General features: G+C 35.0%; 1 protein-coding gene across 2 annotated transcripts in view; it reads left to right on the top strand.

Moving 5' to 3' along the window:
• The window catches only part of LOC148949368 (tetraspanin-33-like), a 555122-nt gene that overhangs the window by 11049 nt on the left and 518455 nt on the right, over window positions 1–25618 (top strand). For both annotated transcript variants that reach the window (XM_089093400.1, XM_089093399.1), the window contains exon 2: window positions 13666–13758. In XM_089093400.1, the coding sequence (XP_088949526.1) occupies window positions 13666–13758 (93 nt within the window). The remainder of the gene's footprint in view (window positions 1–13665; window positions 13759–25618) is intronic.

The following is a 25618-nucleotide window of genomic DNA, read 5'->3' as shown; positions in this document are numbered from 1 at the left end:
TGCAAAATTTGAATAACAGGGTTTCAAGCTCTCACCTGATTTTAAAAGACAAAATCACAAAAAAGGTAAAAAGCGGACAGGTATGTAGAATTTTGTTTCCCTCTCAGTATTAGCCTTTTGTCAAATTGAGAAAAAAATAGAAATTAGAAAAGAAGAAGGATCAATTAAAGAAAAACGTAAGGACGTTTGATAAAAGATTGACAGGAAAGAATACACTTATTTAGCAAGGGCACCGGCTGAAAATCTTCCAGGGGGGCAGACGCCAAAATACCAGGGGTGGTTGGGGGACAGGGAATATATTTCAGGATATTTATTTTTAAGGAATAAGTTTATTTTTAAATACTTTTAGTGAAAAACTTTCAAATAAAAAGAGCAATTAAATTGCATACAAAATCAAACAAAATACAGTAAATTTTGAACAAAAGTTCCTGGCAAAGGGGTCGCTTTATTTAATCAATAAAGTATGTAATTGTTATACAAATAATCTTAAAAAAAAACTGATTTAAACCAAAATTACAGAAAGATTTATTTCTTCCATAGATTATAACAGATGTAGACTTGTCTTTATGCAATATCCTACTCTTTAGAATAGTTTACAGAAAGACTAGAGATACTCAAAAATCATCCTGCCTGCATAGATACCACGTCTTGATTTTATACCGGCCATGTAAAATGTACCTCATTCATAACAGGACAATTCTCCCCCTCGAACTTAAATCCCTTTTATATTCAGACATTTAAAAACTTACAGAACAGCGAAAGAAAAAAATAAATTTAAACTTACCGTACTATCCAGCTGTCAAATTGATCCTTATTCTTTTTATTAGCCTATTCAGCTAAATAAAATGAACAGGTTTAAACAATTTTTGTCACAGGAGAATCTTATCAAATAGTTTGTGATAAAAAAAAAACTGGAAGTAAAAAGTGACTTGGGCCAATATCCACCAAAACTAAAAATGAAATTCTATTGACAATTGCTAGACCGACAGTATTGGCTTTTTATGCTGATTCTAAATATATAAAATTATTCCAGTTTATTGTTACCCACCCACAACTAAAATTTTAGAAAATTTGCCTAGTTTTTGAAAAAAGGGGGAACACCCCCAGAAATGTGAGCGATCTTATTGAAAATCCCTTAATAAAAAAAATCATGTCAGAGAACTCTACGATAGAGTTTTCAAGCTCCAATCTTCAAAATGTGGAGTTTCGCATTTTTTTTTTTTGGAAGAAACATCGTCGATGCATGTTTATTTGTTTTGCTTTTTCCCAGGGGTGATTGTATCCAAGCGAATGTCCAAGATAATTGGGAGGCATCTCATTCAACCGTAAATTGAAAGCTCTTTTTTAAATGACCATACACGTTGGGCCAGAGGAAAGTCTAGTTTTCTGCCATTTTATGGCACCAAACTACGACTTTGCTCCAAAGAGGATGAATTTGCAATCAATTTAAAATTGTGAGAAGTTAATTGATTTAAAAGTACCAATAACTATATTTTATACTTCCCAGTTGCAAAAGAAGTAATGCTAAACGGTGGCAGTACTGGCTTCAACCAGGTTTATTTACTTTATTTGTAATAAAATTAGGCTGCATTTGGTGATCTGTAATTGCGTATCAGCTACAATGAGGGGGGAGGGGGTGAGTCATTCTTTAGTTGGGGATAGGGTAGATTCCTAAAAAAGTACATATTAATGGATACACTGCTTACTCTTCATGAGGCTTCAGATAAATGTTAAAAGAGGTAGAGAGGAGTCGGAATTAATTAAAATGTTTCTCTATACAGCTAAAATATTAAATTCCCATAACTAACAGCACAGAGGGGGGGAAAAAGCAAAGCAGGCCATCATCAGCCCCGCCAGTAAATATCTTTGTGGTGACAAATACTGCTAGGAACTTAGTTTTCAGCAATTTCAAATCGTAATATTTTTCTTTTTCTATTTATGTGAAGTACTTTAATGTATTTAAACAAATGAATGCAATGTATTTATCGATAAGAAATCTTATTGCAGAGCTTGTAATGGCTTCAATTATGTAAAAGATAAAAAGTCAGTCTCATCCTTAACTCCTTACTCTTTATTGTGAAGTTTGGCTTTTGTCAAAATTTTTAAAGGAAATTTGCAATTGAAAAAAAAAAGATTTTTCAAAGCACTAAAAAACTTTCGTTTAATGTGCAGGGTGTTGAAAAGGGGGCAGTACACCTTATATACAAAGTAACTTCAATCTGTTTTGAGTTTTAAACTTGCTCCTTACTTTAGTTGAAAAATCTTTTCTATTTGTTTAATTACATTTCATGAGACTGTAAAGAATTATGAAAGCAATACTTTTGGTAACGCAGAAAAAGGATCAATATTTCAATGATCTCTGTTTCGATTTTGATGCTAATCAAATAGTTCATGATAACTGACGGCAAGTAAGGAGAAATTATAACGTATATGAGGGGATGTGCCCCCTCCTCAACACCTCGATCTTTAAATTGTGTCCCAATTCTTTAAAAACCGCTTCTGGAAGACAAAGATCGTTTAATTAGAGCATTACATAATTTTTTTTAAATCCCGAAAAACTTTAGCGTGAAGATCGAGGTGTTGAAGAGGGGGCAACCCCACTCATATACATTATAATTTCTGTTCGTTTTATTGGCAGATATTGGCAGAATTTGTTACGTATAATTAAGTTTTAATGTTGCTCCTTACTTTCAGTTGAAAAATCTTGTTTTTTTTAATTTAATGATGCTTAGAGACAAATTAAAGTAAAAGTACATAAAATTTATAAAATTAAGTAATTACAAACAAGAGACGAAAAACTAGCCTACTTATAAAAACTAAGATATACACTCCAAGATGTCTGTTCTGTTGAGCAATGTCAAAGTGTTGGACGGATATTTTTTAACAATATCGACAGATTTCAATTTGGTTATCAAACACCAAAATATATAATGCCTTTAGACTACTCAGTGTTTATAAAAAGTTACTTATTATCAAAGTAGTTTGGTCAAAGTAAAACGTTAAAACTAAGATTAAGAAAATCAAAAAAAAAATTTTATTAGATATTGTCGATTTAATATTTAATACCAAAAACCAATATATTTGACACCTTTATACTTCATAACCGTAGAAAATTAAATCTTGTTCAAAGTGGCAACTAGGTAAATACAATCACTGCTGGAAAAGACAAAAAACGTATCCGTTCAGGGGGGGGGGGGACAAATTCCCAGCATTCCATTTAGGGGAAACATTTCTGATTATGGTGGCTTCATATATCAGCTCAAGGGTACTCTTGCGATGCAAGCAAGAGTTGACGGCATATTTTTACCGAAATTACCCCTTATTATCTTGTTTACTCTAATCACATATACTTCCTTTTGCACTAACAACTGCACTAATTACTAATTAACAATTACATATTTAGGATCACCGTAAGAAGCTGATTCCTTGATTTAATGTTATCAATAGGTAGGCTCTTATACTTTCGTTATTGACGAGGATTGTTATTTACTTGCCATTCGTTGCTATGAAGTATTTGATTGTTTTTTGTTGTTTTTGCTCGAACCAAATCATATAGCAAAAATGTTTCTTGAAAACTAGAAAAGGGTCACTCAGTCACAAATTAGAACTTGTATTTTCCTTATTAAGGGTCAAAATCTATTGGCAGGCAGCCAACAATGGAGCAACACGCATTTTTTCCATGGTTTTTCTCCATTCTGCTCTCTTTCCTTTGGTTTCCTTATAATTACTTTATAGTAACAAATATCCAGGGGGGGGCATGGCCTCCCTGCTGGCGCCCATGTTATTTAGGGTAAATTATTTGACAATTTATAGATTGTGCAATTTTTTGATTGTTTACACAGGATTTGTCATTGGGAAGGGAAAAATGTTCGAACCTGGCTGTGTCACAAAATAGTAAGGGTCTAAATGTGAAACTTCATTGGATGCTTTGGGGCATTTCGAACTAAATAAAAATCCACTGTGTGCGTCCTGGTTATATGGAAGGAGGAATAAAATTTGAAAAATAATTATTTAGAGAAAGAACGTGAGGATGATTGATAAAATATTGACAATAAAGAATAAGGCTATTTTGGGGTAAATTATTTGGGGATTTAATATTATGAAGTTTTTCGACTATTCATACACAGGATCTATCACTAAGAAAGGAGGGAATGTTTCAAACCACATGTGTTCCAAAAGACTAAGGGTGTCAATGCGAAAAGCTAGTGAATGTTGAGGGGTATTTCTTAACTAAATCAAAGGGCACTATGGACGAATGGCTTATAAAAAGGCGTATCTGTAATACCTTAGGAATAGCTAAGGGTTTTAACTTGAAACTTTCAGGCACCCTACTGCTGCTGCTTTAACAACGGCTGCGACCATTCATTAATTTGACTTCAACTATTTGCGACTGTGACCACTTCCAATTGCGACTGCTTTCAGGCAATTTTAAAAAGGTTTTTTTTTATCAGCACCAGAGCATATTATTTGCATGCGGGTTGTTAAAATTTTCTATCAGCAATAGCCTTAGAAGAGCCCAGGTTATTAAGGTGAAACTTTCTGGGCTTGTTGAAAGGAATGTCGGAAAGTAATTGAGGAGAAGGGGGCTAAATACCAGACAACTTAGATTCATATATCAGTTATGCCTCGCCCCCAAAAGACCCTGGGGCAGGAAGGAAAAATTGTGCAATTTATCGATTGTTTCCATGTAGTATTTATGATTGAGAAGTGGGGGGGGGAAAGAGGGCTATATCCTGGGTTAAAAAAAAAGGATGAAGATATTACGGTGAAACTTCATGACGTTTTGACCATTATGAATAAAATGGCTAATTTTGATCAAATATTATTGGAAGAAGGGTAGTGAAAACGGGCTTGGGAGGGAAATGGATTGGTATCAATCCCTTTGATTCTTATAAAAAGCACTAAAACTTTCAATTTTTAGCTGAATTACCTTCCAAAGTTTCTACGACAACTCCTTCCATGTCAAAAAGATTAATAAATTGAAACTTTATTGCTCTTTACTTATGTTGCGTTTCAGAAAATTTTATTGAAAACCGCCAACAATATCTTCATTTCAACACAACAATTAAAGAGGGCTATTTAAATTGTGATAAAATAATTTGTTCTGGTACACAAAAACTGATCACAGTGAGTGGAGAGAAACAACACACCCTATAGCCGCACAGTATCTGAACCCCAGCCGCACAGTCGCAGGTACAGAGACCACCTTCTCCACACTACAAATTTTTACATGTTTTTTTTAATCTTAGGTTTGATGTTTTATATTGAACAAACTACTTTGGTAGTGCGTTACTTTATATAAGCAATTGAGTCTAGAGGCATTAAATATTTTGCTGTTGGCGAAAATTTACCCCCAACAATTACCCTTAACATCTCCACGCCTAAATTTGAATCGGTAAAGACAAAGCAAGAATTAAAGGAATTTCGTATAGGAATTATGTCAAATTCACCAAGTGTAAAATTTCTTCAGAAACGTTCTCCCCCCTGGAAACGTCTCTCTCCATGGATAATTATCTCCGTTTAACATCTTCCCAGCAGAAAATTCCTTCCCTCCCAACCTGAAAAATGTATGCATATTCCCAATAACAAATAAGCAATGGGTAAATTTTATAACTTATAAACCTTTCCCCAGGGGCTGAAGGGGGCCATTTTATCTCTAAAGACATAGTTGTTGGGCCTTTCAACTATGCTGAAGAAAAAATCCATCTAAAAATTTTGTTCAGACAATTTTGGAAAAAGGTGACGTGGGAGGGGGCCTAGTTGCCCTCCAAATATTTTTGTCACTTAAAAAGGGCACTAGAATCTTTTATTTCCATTAGAATGAACCCTGTCTCGACGGTCTGTACCCATTGGATCAATGCGATCACCCATGGAAAAAAAAACAAAAAAACCATTAAACACGCACCCGTGATCTTTCTTCTAGCAAAATTACGAAATTCCACATTTTTGCAGATATGAGCTTGAAACCTCTACAGTAGGGTTCTTTGATACGCTGAATCTGATGGTGTAATTTCCATTAAAATTTTATGACTTTAGGGGGCTTTCCCCCTTTTTTTGAAAAAGCAGACAAATTTTCTCAGGCTCGTAGATTTTGATGGGCAAAACTAAACTTAATGAAACGTATATATTTGGAATCAGCATAATAAGTCAAATTTTTTGATATATCAATTGATATCAAAATTCAGTTTTTTAGAGTTTCGGTTGCTTTTGAGCCGGGTCGCTCCGTACTTAGAGTTAATTACCGTGAACTGTTTGATTACTCGCAAAATCCAAACAGAGATCATTGAATTTATTGATCGTTTTTTCTGCGTTACCAGAAGTACTGTATTCATAAAACTTTACAGTTTCATGAAATGTAATTAAACAAATAGAAAAGGATTTTCAACTTAAGTAAGGATCAAGTTTAAAACTTAAAGCACATCTAAATAGTTGGTATTTTTTTTATAATTTTTTTTTATTGAATATCAATATTCACAAAAAAAAACGTATCAAACAGACCTACCACGTGAAAATCTATACAGATTTGTTTGTGGCAGGACTCACTATTTTACTTACTCATATATATATATATATATATATATATATATATATATATATATATATATATATATATATATATATATATATATATATATATATATATATATATATTGAAAAAAACTTACTCACATATATAATGAAAATAATAATAATGCAATCATATAAATAAATAAGAAATAAACCTCATGGGAACCGCAAACCAATCCTTACAGAAGACAGAATACGGCCCCCCCCCGCCGCCATCCCTATTCATTAAGAAATTCTTTAACCTATTTTTAAAATAGGACACACTCTCAGCCATCCAAGTGCTTTCCGGAAGACTGTTCCATATTGTAACACCCACATGCCTAAATACAAAACTAGACTTAGCTGTGTGTCGTCTGTCATGTACTAAGTCCGCAAAATTCCTTGTATCATAAGAATGGTACGCAGAACTCGATGATAAAACATCACAAAAATAATTAGGTACTAATTTATTTCAAAACCGATACACAAAAACACCTGTCTGATATTCCCTCAATAGCTCAACATTTAAAACATTAAAATGGTGATAACAATCCATTGTACTTTCAAAATTTTTAAGAGCACCGAGCAGGCGCAGTGCTTTATTCAGCACAATTTATATCCGTTTAAAATTTACAACAAAATTACTAGCCCATACGGAACAACCGTATACAGTGTGAGGATGAATAAGTGAAAAATATAAAATTTTCAAAACTGAAACAGGAAAAACATGTTTAAATCTACGAATCAGCCCTAAGCCCCGCGCAACTTTCACCGATTGAACATTATCAATAACTCCAGTACGACTAAAAATCATGTAATTAGTTTTACTCATATTCACTGCTAAGCAACTAAGACTAGTAAAAATATGCAGGTCAAGTAGCACTTTATATAAGCGGGACTGCCCCCTTCTCAACACCTTGCTTATTAAACAAAAGTTTTTTTAGTGCTTTGAAAAATCATATCTTTCCAATTGCAAATTTTCTTTAAAATTTATAAAAAAGGCCAAACTTTACAGTAAAGAGTAAGGAGCTAAGGAGGAGACAGCCCCCTTCATATAAAGAATAATCTCTTCAAATAGGTTTCAAATCTGTTCCTTGCTTTCAATTGAAACGCTCTGTTTTTTATTTAATTTCTGTTTGTTTTCCAAATCATACCCAGGTCTAACCAAGATATAATTTGAAGTACCGGTCCCTTAAATCCCTGGTTAATTCTTTTTGAAATGTATCAATCCATAATTTAACAGGTTTTAGTACCGTCATATGTTTAAATTTTCAATTTTAATTTCGGATAAAACTTAGTATAGGCTACTTAAAAATTGGGAATAAATAGTAAATTTGGTCGGACTTGATTGTTAATGCTGCTCCAGAATAACTTTTGTCGGATGAAAAAAAATATTATTATATTTTTGGATGGAAATTCTATCAGAATTTTGATCTTCTACATAACTGAAGCCATTATAACCTCTAAAATAAAATTTTCTTATCAGTAAATACGTTACCTAGATTTGTTTAAATACATTGAAGTACTTCATAGAACTAGAAAAAGAATATACCTCCATTTAAAATTGCTGAAAACTAAGTTACTTGCAGTATTTGCAACCCCAAAGAAATTTCTTGGCGGGGCTGATGATGAACTGCCTTGCTATCCACCTCTGTGCTGGTAGAAATGGGAATGTAACATTTTTGCTGTATAGCGAAACAATTTAATTAAGTCCTACTTCCCCTACCTCTTTCAATATTTATCTGAAGCCTCGTGAAAAGTAAGCAGTTTGTCCATTAAAATGTACTTTTTTAGGAAACTGCCTTACCCCTACCTAAACAATAACTCACCCCCCTCATTATAGCTGATCCGCAATTACAGATCGCTAAACATAGCCTAATTTTATTACAAATAAAGCGAATCAACTTGGTTGAATCCTGTACTGCCACCGTGTGGCATTGCTTCTTTTCCAACTGGAAAGCCTAAAATATAGTTATTGATACTTTTAAATCAATTAGCATCTCAGAATTTTAAACTGATTGCAAATTCATCCTCTTAGTTTAGTTGCTCTTTTTATTTGAGAGTTCTTTTCTAAAAGTATTTAAAAATAAACTCATTCCTCCCAAAAAAAAATAAATCCTGAAATATATTCCATGTCACCCAACCACGACTGATATTTTGGTGTTTGGCCCCCCCCCGAAAATTTTCTGCCGGCGCTCTTGTATTTAGCACAGCATGTTTGTGAACTAAATAGGCCAAATTCTTCTTTAATTGCCTTTCTCTTTTTTCAAAATCTTTGACAGCAACCTAATTTGAAGGAGCATTGCCATTTGCATAATATGCTGAAATATCTACTTATCACGCCAGCCGATACAAGTTGAAACCCTGACTGTTTATCACCTGAAGACTGGTATTTATGGCCGCCTATGGAAACTAAATATGCAACAGTTCAGGAGTTTCTAATATAAAACTGATGGTAATACGTTTTAGTAGAAACAAATAAACTTATGGAAATGCCTTTTTTGAATTAATTAGGAAAAAAAACATTAAAAGTCAAGTTGTTCCTTTCAAAATCCTCTACAAGTCCATGTTAATTTTATTATGCTTGTATTTGCCGTTCTTTTAGACAAGTTGAAATGGAATTTGCACGAAAAAGCCTAATCTAGAAAGCCCAGAAAAAAAAACAAAAAAATTAGCAAACTCAGATTATGTTGCTAGATCAGGGGAACAGATAGAAACCAAAATTGATGCCTTTATGCGTTTGGTGTCGCCAGACAAGCTAAAAATATTTAACATGGAAGAGATAGCCGGGAATTTTTCACCCTTAAGTTAATTTGAAGAAAAGAGTGACTTACAGAGAATTCAGTGCGTATATACAACTCAGGGTATATTTGCACATTAGGGTGGGGTGGGGGTAAGATATATTTCCAACACAAATGAATGTTATATTTAGATTCAGGATGAAATTCTGATTCTATTTATGTCTAGGGTAAATGCGCCAATGATTCAACAGTTCAATTTTGGAACCATTGTCAAAATTTTCCTTCAAAACAGGATAACTCTGCTTAGTCATGACTTGGAACACCATCTCTTGAAGCTGTCATTAGGCCATATTTTGACAGTGTGAAACATGGACATTATATCCAATACACCCAGATAAGGAAAGAATATTCAATTCAGTTAGTTTCCTGTTTTTGACACAAAATGAGCTACTGACAATTTTCTAGCTATGTAATGTTCAAACTGTCATTACTTGGCTATTTTTTTTGTGACAAAAGTTGGGATCAGCACCAATGCATCAATATACATCTGATCTGCTCTACAATGTAGCCACATTGGTTTTTCTTTATTAAATTAAGTTAAAATGGCAGCTAATATTATATTGACAAAACTATGTTCCAAGTGTTGAAAACTCTTGTCTGATGTAGTGGAATACCCAACCAACAAAAAATGTTCCTTTAGCCAAATTCAAATGTAGAAACTGGCTTCTATCATGAGATTAATTTTTTTGAGTAAAACAGATGAAAAACAATTGGTGTTGAAATTCATGGGTCCTCTGACAGAAACATGGCTGTTGATTTTGTGGCTGCTTTCTCAACAACAAGAGATTTTGATGATTATTATTTCTAATAATATTTCACTTGAATAGAAAACATTACATTTTTTTAATCATAGTTTTGCTGATTTGATGCTAGATTTTTCTGTCATCTGAGGAACTGCCACTTGGTCTCATACTATGTTCATAGTTTTAAGCATTTGACTTGGTTGGTCACGACATCCTAATTCATTTATCATTGAAGAACTTTGAAGTAGACCCTCTCTTTGTGATTTTTGTATATGTTTTCTTTCAAAAAGATCCCAAGTTACAAAATACAAAAATATTCTCTTTGAACCCCTCCCTCATTAGTATGGAATTCCTCAAGGAAACTTGTTAGGATCACTCTTATGTAAGTATTGATTAATGAAATTGGTAAGATTCCCTCAAAGGTTTCATATGTAGATATGATGTCATCTAGTCAAGAACAAATATCCCATCAAAATCCTACCCATATTTTGGACAAAGCTAAGAATTTACATATGAAAGTAAATTCCACCAAGTCAAATATAATGACAATAAATTTCTTAAAATTCTTGAAATCCACTCCTGTTTTCTATGACCCAATACCTCCCAAAATGTTATTTTTATGTCAGCTCCCTATATTTTATTTCTTTATATTTCTATATATGAATTATGTAGGAACTTCTGAAATTTTGTATAATTATTCTGTAGGCTAACTGTAGCCTAGCTAGAAGTTCTAAGGCTACTAGTGGATTGAAATTTATCTTCTGTAATATAAGGTAAGGGTAGGCCTAGCCTAGTTGCAATTTTACAGTATTGTGCCTGTGATTTTTGAAGTAGGCAATTTTGATGTCTTTGAATCCAGAAGAAGAAGGAATAAAAAAAATGAAGACTGAAACTGTAGTGTTTTATTTCGTTTTTTAACATGATTGTTCAGTGATTAAATTGCTAGTCAGAAGCAGGTGATCTTTACCTAACAAAAGAGCAGTAAAATTTGAAGTTAAGGTGATTTTTGCTTTATGATAAACCTGAAGTCCATTTAATTGCCAATTCAACACTGTTTCCAAACGTTTCAAACTGTACTAGTTAAGGGTCTACTAAAATTCAAAAAATATATACCATTCTAAACATTCAGGGATTTGAAAATTTACAACTTTTATTTTTGAAAATCCATCATATAATTTTTATTACCTCAAAGTAGATGTCATCAGTATACCTGAACTTCAGACTCCTAAAACGTTGATTCCAGTGTCCTATTTAATAATACATATGTTTGGCACTGATGTTATTTTATAAAAGAAGGCTCTTAAGTTATGAAATTAAGCAAAATAAATATATATTTGCAGCTCCTCTGTCTATTGGTAAAATAGCTAAAGAAGAAACTTTGGTATATAGAACACTGGTAAGATAATGTTTGATTGGCAGTAACATGGTTAGCCTGTGCTTCCCTACCTTAATTCACACTAGGCCTTGACAGCTTCTGGAGAAAATTATTTGGTCTTTTGCAGGGACAATACGGTATTTGATATAGCTTACATTAAAAGTAAAAACAATCCAGGCGTGGATTAGGATAAATTGTGGCAGACAGTAGCAGAAACAAATTTCTGGAAAAAATAATATTTTGTATTTAAAGTATGGTATCAATACTTTTAAATAGTTTCAAGCCCCCAATGCACCACCACTTAGCATTGATTGTTGGCAGCAGAATACATAGTCCAGAATAGTTGCCAAATTAATTAGATCGAATTCTAGATCATGGGCATGTTGCCGTCTTAGAAAGCTGCTGAATAAAGTGAAAGCAAACATAATAGGTGGCCTTGAACTGTTTTAAAAAGAGCAGGGAGGAAGGGTGTAAATTCAACATATCAAAATGCCAGTTTTCAGTTCTGTCAGTCTGCAGTTTTGATCACATTGATAACACTTGAATCAAACCTAAGCCTGAAAAATGTGCATGCAACCAATAATATGCCAGTCCCAAAATCCAAGGAAGAGCTTCAAAATCTCCTTAGAATCCCAAGATTTCTCCTAAGCCACATCCCAAGTTTGGCAACCTGGAATCAACCATCACATCCATTTATTAACTAAAATGGACGAATTTGAATGGAAAGGCTTCCAAATTTGCTTGCCTAAATTAGACTAAACTATCTAAAGTGACTAATTTGATTTTCTTTCAATGCACTAGCCGAGTCCTATAGGTCTGGGCTCAAAAAATGGACTCGGAATGCAAATCTCCACAAGTGTGAAAACCTTCACATGCATCAAGATTACTTAACAAATAAAAAGAGCTATATACCGTTGTCTATAGTTGTCATCACTTTAATTGGGTAAGAAATACATTATTATTATTGTTACCTATATCAAAGAAAGTGCAGGTCACTGCAGCTCAATATTAATAAAGCCTTTCCATGCAGTGCTCCCAAGAATTCAACATCTCATGATGTATATCCAGCTCATTGGACTGATAAAGAAATTTCTGTTGCAGACACACTTTCAAGACTCTATATTCTGGATATTGACAAGAAAATGCATGAAAAGTTGAAGCGTTTGTATAATTGTTTCTGAAAGCCACACCTACTAAAAGTACCAAATACAGTTATTTTAGAGAATGGCTTTATTCTATATGATCATGGTCAAACATTTATCTCGTATTGGAGTATTTGCTAGCATCTCTCAACATGCAATGATCTAATCTATAAAGAGTTCAGAATGGTCATTAGCTTAGTTACAAAGCAAAGAGCCAGAATGATCATATTACTAAGCTTGGTTTGCTTGCTCATTAAAGCTGTTATTTTTACTACAGTTGTTTCGAGTGTTTTTAAACATTACAAGAAAACATTTCGATGATTGGTCTTTTCGGTCAACCAAAGTCTAACTAGAAGGGTCTATTGGCTTCTTATCTTAGTATAAAATTCTGAAATGTGCCAAAACAAAACCCCATCGCTTATTAAAAAAATTGAAAACGTTCCAAGCTTTAATAAGTAGAATTATTAAATGGATTATAAATTGAACATGGATTGAAGTTTTTTATGTTAAGCTAAGCTGTTGTAATCTAAAAAAGAAAAAAAAACTTAAAAAAAGGTTTTGGATTGTCAAGGTAATACCAGTCAAATGTAGAGGGAAGTGCCCTGTGTAAGGCAAAGTTGTTGTTTTGCAAAAAAAAATAAAGGTTCTAGAATCTAAAGGTAATGCCAGTAAAGTGGATAAGATAATTATATCTTTGATCTGTATTAAAATGAAAGCATTAACCCCGACCGTTGATTGTCACATGTTTGAAAATTATAGCAAATCTTTTTTTAGTTTGCCTTACCTCACATATAGGCTATAACATCAGACTCTTCATTTTTCTATTTTTCTACTTTGGCCTTAGTCTTCAACATGACCTTAGAAAGTGCCAAAATATGTTTGACAGCTGAAGTTATTACAGTATTTGGTTACAAAACTTCTGTCTACTGATTTGCTTATAAGAAAAGAAAAATTCTTTCCTTTTCACAGTAAGATTTTGCATGGTCATAAATAAATGTTTCCTGAAAAATCATTGTCAACGCTAATTTTTTCCTTCCTAAAATTTGTTGTATTTGCAGGTTTTAAGTGGAGCGATTGTTGGTGCGGGATTGTATGCCTTAGCAGATAGATGGCGTACTGGTGGAATTTTTGCTAAAGCTGATTTATTCCAGGTAATGCAGGAGATAGACAGAAAACTAATTATTTCTTTCCAGTTACTGACCAATCCTCGTCTAATAAACTAAAAATCCAAAAAGTAATGTAAACCGTCATTTTCAATTTGGAAAATAATATTGACTTTTGCAATAATACTGTCAATCATAGCCAAAACACATTACGTTTATGATTACAGAAAACTGTTCTAAAACAGGGTTGAAATTTTCAGGTAAGATAGTGAACGTATGATTCAAATCCGTTAGACAAAAAACTGAATACTTTGGCAAAGGACCATCAAAAGAGAGAAAAAAACAACCATGGTAACACTTTCTAAACACTTAAAACTTCCCTTATCAACATAAAAAGGAACAATTCAAAAGAAGAATGATTAATTTGTCTGATCCAGGTGCCAGTGAAGGGTAAAATTCCAGTCGTTAGTAGACAAGGTGAGAAATTGTTTTTCTGTTTCCGTAAATCTTCTGAATGTAGGAGAATTTATAATAATCCCCATTAAGTAAAGTTTTGACACAACAATTTAGTACCAATTGCTTTGAAATTTTGAGAAATCACAATAAAAATAAAAGCTACACCAATTGGTTAAAAAAAATTATAGTTCTTTCTGTAAAATTTTAGTTATAGTCTATTGCACATTACACATGCTCTGGAGATGCTTGAAAGTAATTGCAGACACTATGTGCTGCAAAATTATCTTAAAGGCGTTTCAGCAATAGTTTAGGAACGGGTAAGGGTATCAACTTGAAACTTTCACGGCCACTACTACTGGAACTGCTATTGCAAATGCAAGTGCTACCGTTTCGAACTACTACTGCAACTGCTTGCAACTGTGACTAAGGTGACTTGTGACGGCGATTACTTGCAATTGTGACTACTTACAACTTCGATTGTGACTATTTGTGACTGCGACTGTGACTGCAACTGTTTACGACTAGTTTTACTTGCGACTATATTCAACAAATTGTGGGGTGGATATTGATCAAAATCAAAGCACACTATGTGTAAAATCAAAACACAAAATTTATGACTACTTTCTGAAATTATGAGGGCGATATTGAACAAAATCAAAACACACTAAGTGCATGCTGGTTGTCAAAAGGGCGAATCGGCAATATCTCAGGGACAGCCTAGGGTATTAAGCTGAAACTTTTAGGTCATGTTCAGGGGATGCTTGAAAGTAATTGAAGGGCCACCGGTTCCGCTCAAATTGTCCCATTTTGATGGGGTAAGCCGAGGTAATATTTTGATCCCCGAAAGCCGAGGTAACATTTTGATCCCCGAAACTGATCAAAGTCTTGAAAAAAATATTTTTGTTGAATGTTCAAAAGGTCTAATAACTGTTCCTTCGGGGACACCAAGCACCCCACAGTCCCCGGGGCAAGAGTTGCAAATTTTGCGATTTGCTCACTGCTTTAATAGAGGATTTATCATTGGGAAAAGTAGCATCTTCTATCGTGAGTGTGTCCGAAAAAGCTAAGGAGTTTGACGTGAAACTCTAGGGAATGTCGGGAGGGATGCAGAAATAAATCAAAAGACATCGTATGCATCCAAGCTAGCATTAAGGGGAAATAAGGGGTGTTTATTTCAGAAGAGCTGCTCTCATTCAGTAGTAGCAAAGATTCAAACTTAAAACAAACAGAAATTACAATCAGTGAATAAAAGAAACCCAAATGAACAGAAATTCATGCGCATAGTGTCTCGAATTACTTTCAAGCATCCCCTGCAAGTTTCAGCTTAATACCCTAAGCCGTCCCTGAGAAATTGCTGATTCGCCTATTGCTGATTGAACCAGATCAAAATACACTATGTGCATGGTGATACACATAGTGTATTTTGATTTGGTTCAATATCCCCCTCAAAATTTCAGAAAGTAGTCAGAAGTCTTGTGTTTTGATTTTACGTATAGTACGTTTTGATTTTGATCAATATCCACCCCGCAATTTGCTGAAAAAATCGCAAGTAATACTAGTCGCAAGCAGTTGCAGTCATAGTCGCAGTCACAAATAGTCGCAATCGAAGTTGTAAGTAGTCACAATTGCAAGTAATCGCCGTCACAAGTCACCTTATTCACAATTGCAAGTAGTTGCCGTCAAAAGTCATCTTAGTCACAGTTGCAAGTAGTTGCAGTAGTAGTTCGAAACGGTAGCACTTGCATTTGCAATAGCAGTTCCAGTAGTATTGGCCGTGAAAGTTTCAAATTGATACCCTTACCCGTTCCTAAACTATTGCTGAAACGCCTTTTAGATAATTTTGGAGCACATAGTGTCTGCAATTACTTTCAAGCATCTCCAGAACATGACCTGAAAGTTTCAGCTTTCAGATCATGTTCTGTAATATTTTACGAATATTACAGAACATGTAATATTTTACTAACCACTAAGGATATTAACGTGAAACTTTAAGGGCCACTACTACTACTAATACGACTGCGGGTGCAACTGTGACAATGAATATCTGTGGCAATAAATTGTGGCGTTGACTGCGACTAGGCTACTTGTGACTGTAACGGCATCTTCTTGTGATTTACTTATTTACCTAATCCTTTTGCCGGGATGGCGTCGAGAGCGTTGTCAGACTTCTCCACGAGGGGCGATCAGCGGCAAGGTCCTCGGCATCAGCTAGCAAAATTCCAGCCTGGAATTCATCTATCTATTTTCAATTCCTTTTCTAAAACTCCACATAAACTAGATAATTGCAAGATTTAATACCAATTGTAAATTAAAAGCTCGCTTTAAATGTTTTTTTAAACGGTGCTCTCTTTAAACGGTTTACCATGATAAAATTAAGACCCTTTGCTTAGTATGCGAAGCTCGTTTTTAAACTTTCCGTTTTTCTTTTATTTATTAAAAAAACTTTTTCCACATAATAAGTTTTTCAAAAAAAAGTAAAGAACTCCATTAAACCAAAAATGAACAAAAATAGAATCAAGTAATCTACCAAGCATACAACTATGGTACCACAAATCAGTATCAATAGATAAATGAAACCCCAAAACAAACAGAAATTAAGATAAATAACAGAGTCAAACTCAAAACGAGCAGAAATTAATATGAGTAGGATTCTCAGCCCCTATGCTTTCTAAAAGTTATAGTGTAATTTGTATTTTTCTGAAAAAAATTCAAATTAATTTCCTGAAAAAAAAATGTGCATTGTCAGTTTAATATGCATATGCTGATATTTATTCCTTAAAATCGTAATTAATCTTTGATTTCTTAAGGTTATAAAAGTGGAAACATTTAAAAGATTTTTTTTCTGTTTGTTTTAGGTTTCATTTATTTATTGACACTGATTTGTGGTAGTTCTATGCTTGGTAGATTGTTTGATTTTGTTTTTGTTCATTTTTGGTTTAATGGAGTTCTTTACTTTTTTTTTGAAAAACTTATTTTGTGGAAAAAGTTTTTTTTTAAATTAATTTCTGTTCGTTTTATATTAAAATAGTCTTTTTCAGGGAGAGCGACTGAGCCTCTTCTATAGTTAAACAACCATCTCTTCCATAAAAACCTTAAATACCCCCTGGGCATAACATGCAAACCATGCCCCTAATCTTTGGCGTTTTCTTTAACCACCAAAGCCGTTCTAAATGATATTTAGACACTTTTGAATAAAATGAAAATCTAAAAAATTCTAAAAGATGCATTTCGGGACAATTTGACGTGTGTGTCGGGGGGTGGGGAAGGAGGTAGCTGCACTCCGATCACTTTGACTCTGAAAAAGTGCACTAGAGCGTCTGATTCCCATTCCAATGAGCCCACTCCGAAGTTTATAGGACCACGCTTTCTATGAAATCCTTATATATCCCCTGGGCATAACTTACAATCCTTGCCCGGGAATTTTTTATCCTCAAAAACACAATTTCGAGACCTTTCTGATACGCTGAACAAAATGGCTATATCAAAATTTTGATTGTAAGTGTTTGGGGATATGATGGGCATGGGGGTGCATTTGCTCTCTGATCACTTTCGACTAATAATAAAGGCGCTAGCCCTCTCAATTTCCAATCGAATGGGCCCTTTTTGAAGCTTCTACGATAAAAATTTCTATGAAAACCTTATATGCCCCAATGGCACAACTTAGGACCCTTGTCCTGAGGGCTATTAGGGGAGGGTTGTCATCCTCAAATACATAATATCTAGACCTTTCAACTACGTTGAAGAAAATGGCTATATTAAAATGTTGATCGGAAATGATGGGCATGGGGCGGGGGTGATTCTCCCTCCGATTACTTTCGACTATTAAAAAGGGCAATATCCCTCTCAATTTCCTATCAATGACCCCTTTTTGAAGTTTTTACGACAAAGCTTTCTATAAAAACATTATATGCCCCCAGGCATAACTTACAATCTTAGCCTTAAGGGCTGTGGGGGGGGGGTGTCCTACACAAAAACATAATTTCCGGACCTTTCAACTACGTTCATCAAAATGGCTATATCAAAATTTTGGTCAGGAGTGTTTGGGAAAATGATAGGCATGGAGGGAGGGGCATTTGCCCTCCGATCGCTTTTGACTATTAATAAGGACACTAGCCATCTCAATTCCCAATTGAATGAGCTCTTTTTGAAGTTTCTACGACACTGCATTCTGTATAAATCTTGCCTCCAGGGCATAACTTATAACTTTAGCCCTCTGGGCTCTGCGTGGGGGGGGGGGGCTTTTATACTCAAAACATAATTTTCGGACCCTTCAACTACTTTCAACAAAATGGCTATATCAAAATCTGGATCGGAAGTGTTTGGGGAAATGATGGGCAGGGGGGGCATTCGCCCTCCAATAGCTATTGACTATTAATAAGGGCACTAGCCCTCTCAATTTCCAACTGAATGATCCCTTTTTGAAGTTTCTACGACAACGCTTTCTATAAAACCTTATATGCCCCCAGGGCATAACTTACAACCTTTGCCCTGGTGGCAGTGGGGGGTTTATCATCCTAAAAGACATAGTTTCTGGAATTTGAACTACGTCGAACCAAATGGCTATCTCAAAATTTTGATTAGCTTGTGTTCGGGAAAATGGTGGGCGTGAGAGGGGGTTAGTTGTCCTCCAATCACTTTCGAGTATTAAAAAGGGCAGTAGCCCTTTTAATTTCCAGTCGAATTAGCCCTTTTTGAAGTTTCTACGACAACACTTTCTATAAAAAACCTTGTCTGCCCCAGTGCATAAATTACAACCCTCGCCATGAGGGCTGTAGGGGGGCGGGGGGGGGGTGTTATCCTTGAAGACGTAATTTCCAGAACTTTAAACTACGTTGAACAAAATCATTATCTCAAAATTTTTATTGGAAGTGTCTGCGGGAATGGTGGGCGTGAGAGGGGGGTTAGTTGCCCTCCAATCACTTTCAACTATTAAAAAAGACACTGGCCCTTTTAATTTCCATTGAAATTAGCCTTTTATGCAGTTTCTACGACAACACTTTCTATGAAAAACCTTATATGCCCCCAGGGCATGACTTACAACCCTCCTTGAGGGCTCTTAGGGGGTTATCATCCTCAAAGACCTAGTTTCCAAAACTTTCAACTGCGTTGAACAAAATGGATATCTGAAATTTTGATTGGATGTGTTTGGGGAAATGGTGGGGGTAAGAAACTGGTTAGTTGCCCTCCCATCTCTTACAACGATTAAAAAGGGCATTAGCCATTTCAATTTCCAGTAGTATGAGCCCTTTTTGAAGTTTATGCGACAACACTTTATGTAAAAGCCTTATATGCCCCTAGGGCATAACTTACAACCCTCGCCCTGAGGGCTGTGAGGGGTTCGTCATCCTCAATGACCTAATTTACAGAACTTTTATCTACGTTGAAGAAAATGGCTATCTCAAAATTTTTATTGGATGTGTTTTGGGAAATTGTGGGCGTGAGAGGGGGGATAGTTGCCCTCCAATCACCTGTGACTATTAAAAAGGGCACTAGCCCTTTTAATTTCCAATTGAATGAGTCCTTTTTGAAGTTTCTACGGCAATGCTTTCAATAAAAACCTTATATGCCCCCAGGGCATAGATTACCACCCCTACCCTGAGGACTGTGGGGGGAGTGTCCTCCTCAAAAACATAATTTCTGGATCTTTCAAATACATTGAACAAAATGGCTATCCCAAAATTTGGATTGGATGTGTTTGGGGAAATGGCGGGAGTGGAAGGGGTGTTAGTTCGCTTCTAATCACTTTCGACTATTAAAAAGGGCGCAAGTCATTCCAATTTCCAATCGAATGACTCCTTTTCGTAGTCTCTACGACAACTCCTTCGATACGAAGTGCTCTGGTCTAAGACCAACCAAAACAAAAAAAGATAATAAATAATACATTTTGCCAACATCGTTCTTTGCTTAGGCAGCGCTATTGCGCTGCCTAAGATACTGCGATCTGTGCGAAGTTCATACTTACAAACTATAACGATTTTACTCACCCTTCATAGCTACAAAATTGTTCGATGTTAACTAATCTTTTGCAAATCTTCTAAGCTCTCGCTGATCACCAGACTTGACGCATATCTGACGTACTTAGGACGAAGATAACAAAAGTGTCAAATAAACAAAGTTAGATAAAAATCACTTAACAATCCTCAGAAACTAACCGCCAATGTCGGATACTTCCTTTTCTAACTTTCCTTACAGCACAAATTTAGCTTCCAAAGCCTCATATTTTCTTTATTCATAGGCTTGTTCAATAGCTCTCCAGTCGTTATTTGACGACTTGAACAAGTTCCAGCATATTTTATTGGAATTAAAAGATGTTATCGTTGCGACTAACATTCTTCGCATCCGAGTAAACATGGGGTTTTAAGGAGGACACTTTTGAATGAACCTTTCTTCTTATTCACTGAGGCTTTGTAAGAAATATTTGGGCTTTAAATTGGAATTTTAGCTAGTCACAGAGAAAGCGTTATGTTAGAAGTTTTGGTGCGTTAATTTTGTTTTCTCTTCTTGTTGAACTTCAACCCAATACAATAATGCAGTAAATGGTTCACAATAGTTTGGTTGATTTTTCCTCGAAGCCTTAGAGATGTTTGCACTTATCCCTTGCTATATTTATGTGAAGAACAACGGAACTTGCTATTTAATGAAATAAAAAAATAAGTTTTTTTTTAACTGAAAGTAAGGAGTGACATTAAAACTAAAAACGAAAAGAAATTATTCCGTATATGAAAGGAGTTACCCCCTCCTCAACGCCCCGCTCTTTACACTAAAGTTTTTTTATTGTTTTAAAAAGCAGAGTTGAGAGAAAGAGTCAAACTTTAGCGTAAAGAGCGAGGTGTTGAGGAGGGGACAACCCCTTTTATATACGGAATAATTTCTGTTCTTTTTAAGTTTTAATGTCGCTCCTTACGTTCAGTTAAAATAACTTGTTTTTTTTAATTTCTTTACGTTTTTGAATTAATGCAGATTTTTATTTTAGCTCACCGTACATGAATAATTAGATGAATAACTAGAACATTATATGAATAACTAGTACATGAATAACTAGAACATTGAATTTATTTAGGAACGTTTTTACTAGTAATAAATACACGTAACTTAAGAACTAACTTACGTAACGAGCTTCTATATTCATTTATTTTTATTCTATATATGAGGGGGTTCGCCCCCTCGTCATTACCTCGCTCTTTGCTCTAAAGTTAGAATTTTGTTCCAATTCTTTTAAGAATGACCCCTGAATCACAAAGGATTTAATTAGAATAAATAGCTCTTATGAAAGTACTAAAAAAAACTTTAGCGTAAAGTTTTACGCTAAAGCTTTGAGCGAGGTATTGACGAGGGGGCGAACCCCCTCATATACGTAATCATTTCTGTTTGTTTTAAGTTAATCGCTTCTGTTTGTTCTTAGTTTCAGTTGAAAAACTTGTTCTTTTATTTAATTTCTGAGCCAACTTTGAAGTTTATACGAGCATCCCTTCCATAAGAACCATATATGCCACCAGGACATAACTTGCAACGCCTGCCCCTGGGCCCTGGGGGGTTGTGTGTTGACACCGTAATTTTTATTATATGATCTTTGAACTATTTTTAACAAAATAGCTATCTCAAAATTTGTATCCGATGCATTTGGAATAAAAGGGTGTGTGTGGGGGGGGGGGGGGGGCCGGTTACTCTCCGATTTCTTTTGACCCTTAAAAAATGATCTAGGGCGTTCAATTTCCAATCAAATGAGCCGTCTCTGAAGTTTATACGAGCATTCCTTCCATAAGAACCATATATACCCCCAGGGCATAACTTGTAACCCTTGCCCTAAAGAGCTTGGGGGGAGTGTCCTGCTCAAAGATATAATATCCAGAACTTTCAACTACGTTGAACAAAATGGCAATCTCAAAATTTTGATTGGATGTGTCTGGGGAAATGGTGGGCGTGAAAGGGGTGTTAGTTGCCTTCCAATCACTTTTGACTATTAAAAAGGACAATATCCATTTAAATTTCCAATGGAATGAGCCGCTTTTGAAGTTTCCAAGACAAAGTTGTCAGTAAAACCTCATATGACCCAAGGGCTTAATTTACAACCTTTGTCCTTAGGGCAGTGGGGGGGGGTTGTCACATTAAAAGGCGTAATTTCCAGAATCTTCAACTACCTACCTTGAAAAAAATGGCTATCTCCAAATTTTGATTGGATGTGTTAGGGGAAAAGGTGGGCGTGGAAGGGGTGTTAGTTGCCTTCCAATCACTTTCGACTATTGAAAAGGGCACTAGCCATTTCAATTTCCAATCGAGTGAGCCCTTTTTGAAGTTTCTACGACAACACTTTCTATAAAAACCTTATATTCCCGCAGGGCTTAACTTACAACCCTTGCCCTGAGGGGTTGGGGGTTGTCATCCTCAAAGACCTAATCTCCAGAATTTTCAACTACATCCAATTATAATTAATAGGGTACTAGAAATCTCGATATCCAATCGAATGAGCCCCCTTTGAAGTTTCTACGACAATCTCTTCCATATGAAGTGCCTCTGGAAAAATAATAATAATAATAATAATAAAACATTGGAGCCGTATGGCCTTTACTATAGGCAACGCTATAGCGTTGCCTCTGATTTCTGATCGTTTTTTAAATAATGCTGGGATTTCCGGCGCCCTATTTATGAAAAATCCCCTTCCTCCATGGTGAGATCCCCCCACGTAACCCCCTCCTCTCCCCCCGCCCACACGAAAAAACTCCTCCTGAAAACGTCTGTAAACTTCCCAATAACCAATACTAGGTTATATGTAAACAATGGGCAAAGTTCATAACTTGCAGCCCCTCCCCCGGGGACTGTGGGGGATTGAGTCATCCTCAAAGACATAGTTATTAGATTTTCCGACTATTCTGAACAAAATTGTTATCTCAAATTTTGATGCGATGACTGGGAAAAAAATGAGTGGCCTAGCATCCGGGATCTTTCTTCTGGCAAAAAATACAAAATTCCACATTTTTGCAGATAGGAGCTTGAAACCTCTACAGTAGGGTTCTCTGTTTGTTGAATCTGAGGGTGTGATTTTCATTAAAATTCTATGACTTTTAAGGGGTGTTTCCCTCTTTTTTTTTTTAGAAAATAAGGCAAATTTTCTTAGTCCCTTAACTTTTGATGACACTTAAAATTGATGACACTTATGTAGTTGAAATCAGTATAAAAATGCAATTCTTTTGATTTATCTATTGGTATCAAAATTCTGTTTTTTAGAGTTTTGGTTACTATTGAGCTGGGTTGCTCCTTACTTACAGTTCGTTACCACGAACTGTTTTATTATTATGAATATGAGGCTTTTTTACATGATTGAGTGATATCCTATTTATTGGAAATAGTGCAAAAATATTTATTGGGAATTCTAGTTCAAACGATGTGTCCTTTGTGTTTGCAAAACAAGGAAATTACTTTCGTATATTCTAATATATCTTGCCGAACACATAGTCAGATGGGAACACTTTCATTGTTGTCGAGTATTTAGTTCTTAAAGGGATCAATGATTTTATTTTCAATTGGCCTAAGTCTTTTTTATTTAATGAAAAGTATAATTTATTTGATACTGTGCCTTTCTTTGACTAGAATTTTATTTTGTGGTTGCAACAAATTCTTGCAGTAATTCTTTTTGTGTACGTTTCTATATAAGATAGAAAACGATTGGCTCCCGTTGGACGGCCCAAAGGAACAGTTGATGTCGCTATTGGCAACAAAGGTCGGCTGTCGTAAATCCTCATCACTTCCCAACCTTTGCTCTGTAATTTGTTTTGCCTTCTGTTCTTTTCAATCGATGGGAACCAAAGAATCTTGTAATCAGCCGATGAGGAGATTCTCGTTGAAAAGAAAAGAACTTCGACGTGAACTAGGAAATTTACATACTAGGCTTTACCTCTTTGAATGTTTTTATCTCCTGAATCTGAAATCTACTGAAAAAAAGGTTATAATCTCGGCGCCTAAAACGCGCCGTAGCGGTTAAGACGTGACCCTGTGGTGCTTCTAAAGAACAATGGTAGTACAAACGAGCCTTAAATCTTTTTCAGTGAATGTACAAAATAAGTTGTTCTTAATATTTTTTTTTTGGGGGGGGGATACTTTTTTGATTTTAAATGAAGACACAAAAAGGTATTTTCTTAAAATGCATCTTTTGGCATCACTGGTTGTCTCTCGTTTCATGGGTTCACCTTGACTGGTTTACAAAATGAAATCAAATAGAGAAGTTTTTGCCTAGCTTACGGAATGTGAGGAAACACGAGTAAATAACTCCAAGAACATAAAGATTCCAATTATGCTTAGGAAATATAGCCTTAGTAGCCTGGTAACTCTAAAAGCCTATATTATCGACGAAAGCAGGAGCTCCAATTATTTTGCTTTTACTTTTTTATTCCTATAAATTTGTTTTTCATAAACTCCACCGGTTAGATATAAGCATTGCTACGCCTACCCTACACCTTTGCCGCACGGGTCTTTCTTAAGTGATATAGCCTGTAAAGGAACGTATTTCAGGAAGATGGTAACATTTTTTCCTACTTCGTTGGCACCACACATACGAATTAAAATCTAGTAAAGGTAATAACTCAAGATTTAATTTTATTCTTTTTTATCACAAATAACTATCGCATTACCACTCCTCAAATCCCTCACACGACTAAAACGCCATTTTTGTTGTATTAAAAACTAAATAAATAACTTAAACTTAAAGTTCCAACATGCCAGTTAATTGTACTATGCATTTGAAAAAAGTCGGTTGAAAAGAAAGAAATGATTGATGTAAATTTTATGCATATTCTACAAATAAAACTGATTGATTCTTACAAATTCACTGATATTGAAAAACCGAATTCCAGGAATTTCGAGTAAAATTCAATTTATTTATGTAATGTGGAAAACACTGTATGCCAATATACTTAGCATTCAGTAAAGCGGAAATGACGCCCTTGCCTACTGGGGGGTCGAGGGGCAGCAAAGTCACCCCTAGTTGTTCTACCTTCTGTTCCTTTGTGGAATTTTAATGTTCATTATAATCTCTGTTCTTTTGGGGGGTTATGTGTTCATTCATAGCAATTTTTGCTCGTTTTAGGTTTTATGTTCACACTTTTCTTTTCATGGCCAAAAAATTACTTTTTCAAAATCTAATTATTGTTCTTTTTTAATTAACATTCGAAGACTGGTAGGATCGATACAAAATACTAGGGTATAAGTGCTGTTAGTGATGTTAAAAGTAAGGTGAACATACAACTCAACCAACATAACTCAACTACCCTCAACTCAACTAGTACACAACTAACTTAAATTCAACCACCAAACAACTCAACCACCATCAACTTGACAACCAAACAGCTCAACCACCCTGAACTCAACTACCACGTCACTCAACTAACTTAAATTCAACCACCGAACAACTCAACCACCGCATAGCTCAACCACCACATAACTCAGCTCTTTTTTCAATTCA

The sequence above is a fragment of the Artemia sp. Qi Xiang Cuo genome, chromosome 8, assembly GCF_049724085.1.
Source record: "Artemia sp. Qi Xiang Cuo chromosome 8, ASM4972408v1, whole genome shotgun sequence".
NCBI classification, from domain to species: Eukaryota; Metazoa; Arthropoda; class Branchiopoda; order Anostraca; family Artemiidae; genus Artemia; species Artemia sp. Qi Xiang Cuo.
The sequence above is the reverse complement of the archived record's forward strand: the minus strand, read 5'-3'. Positions and strand labels throughout refer to the sequence as shown.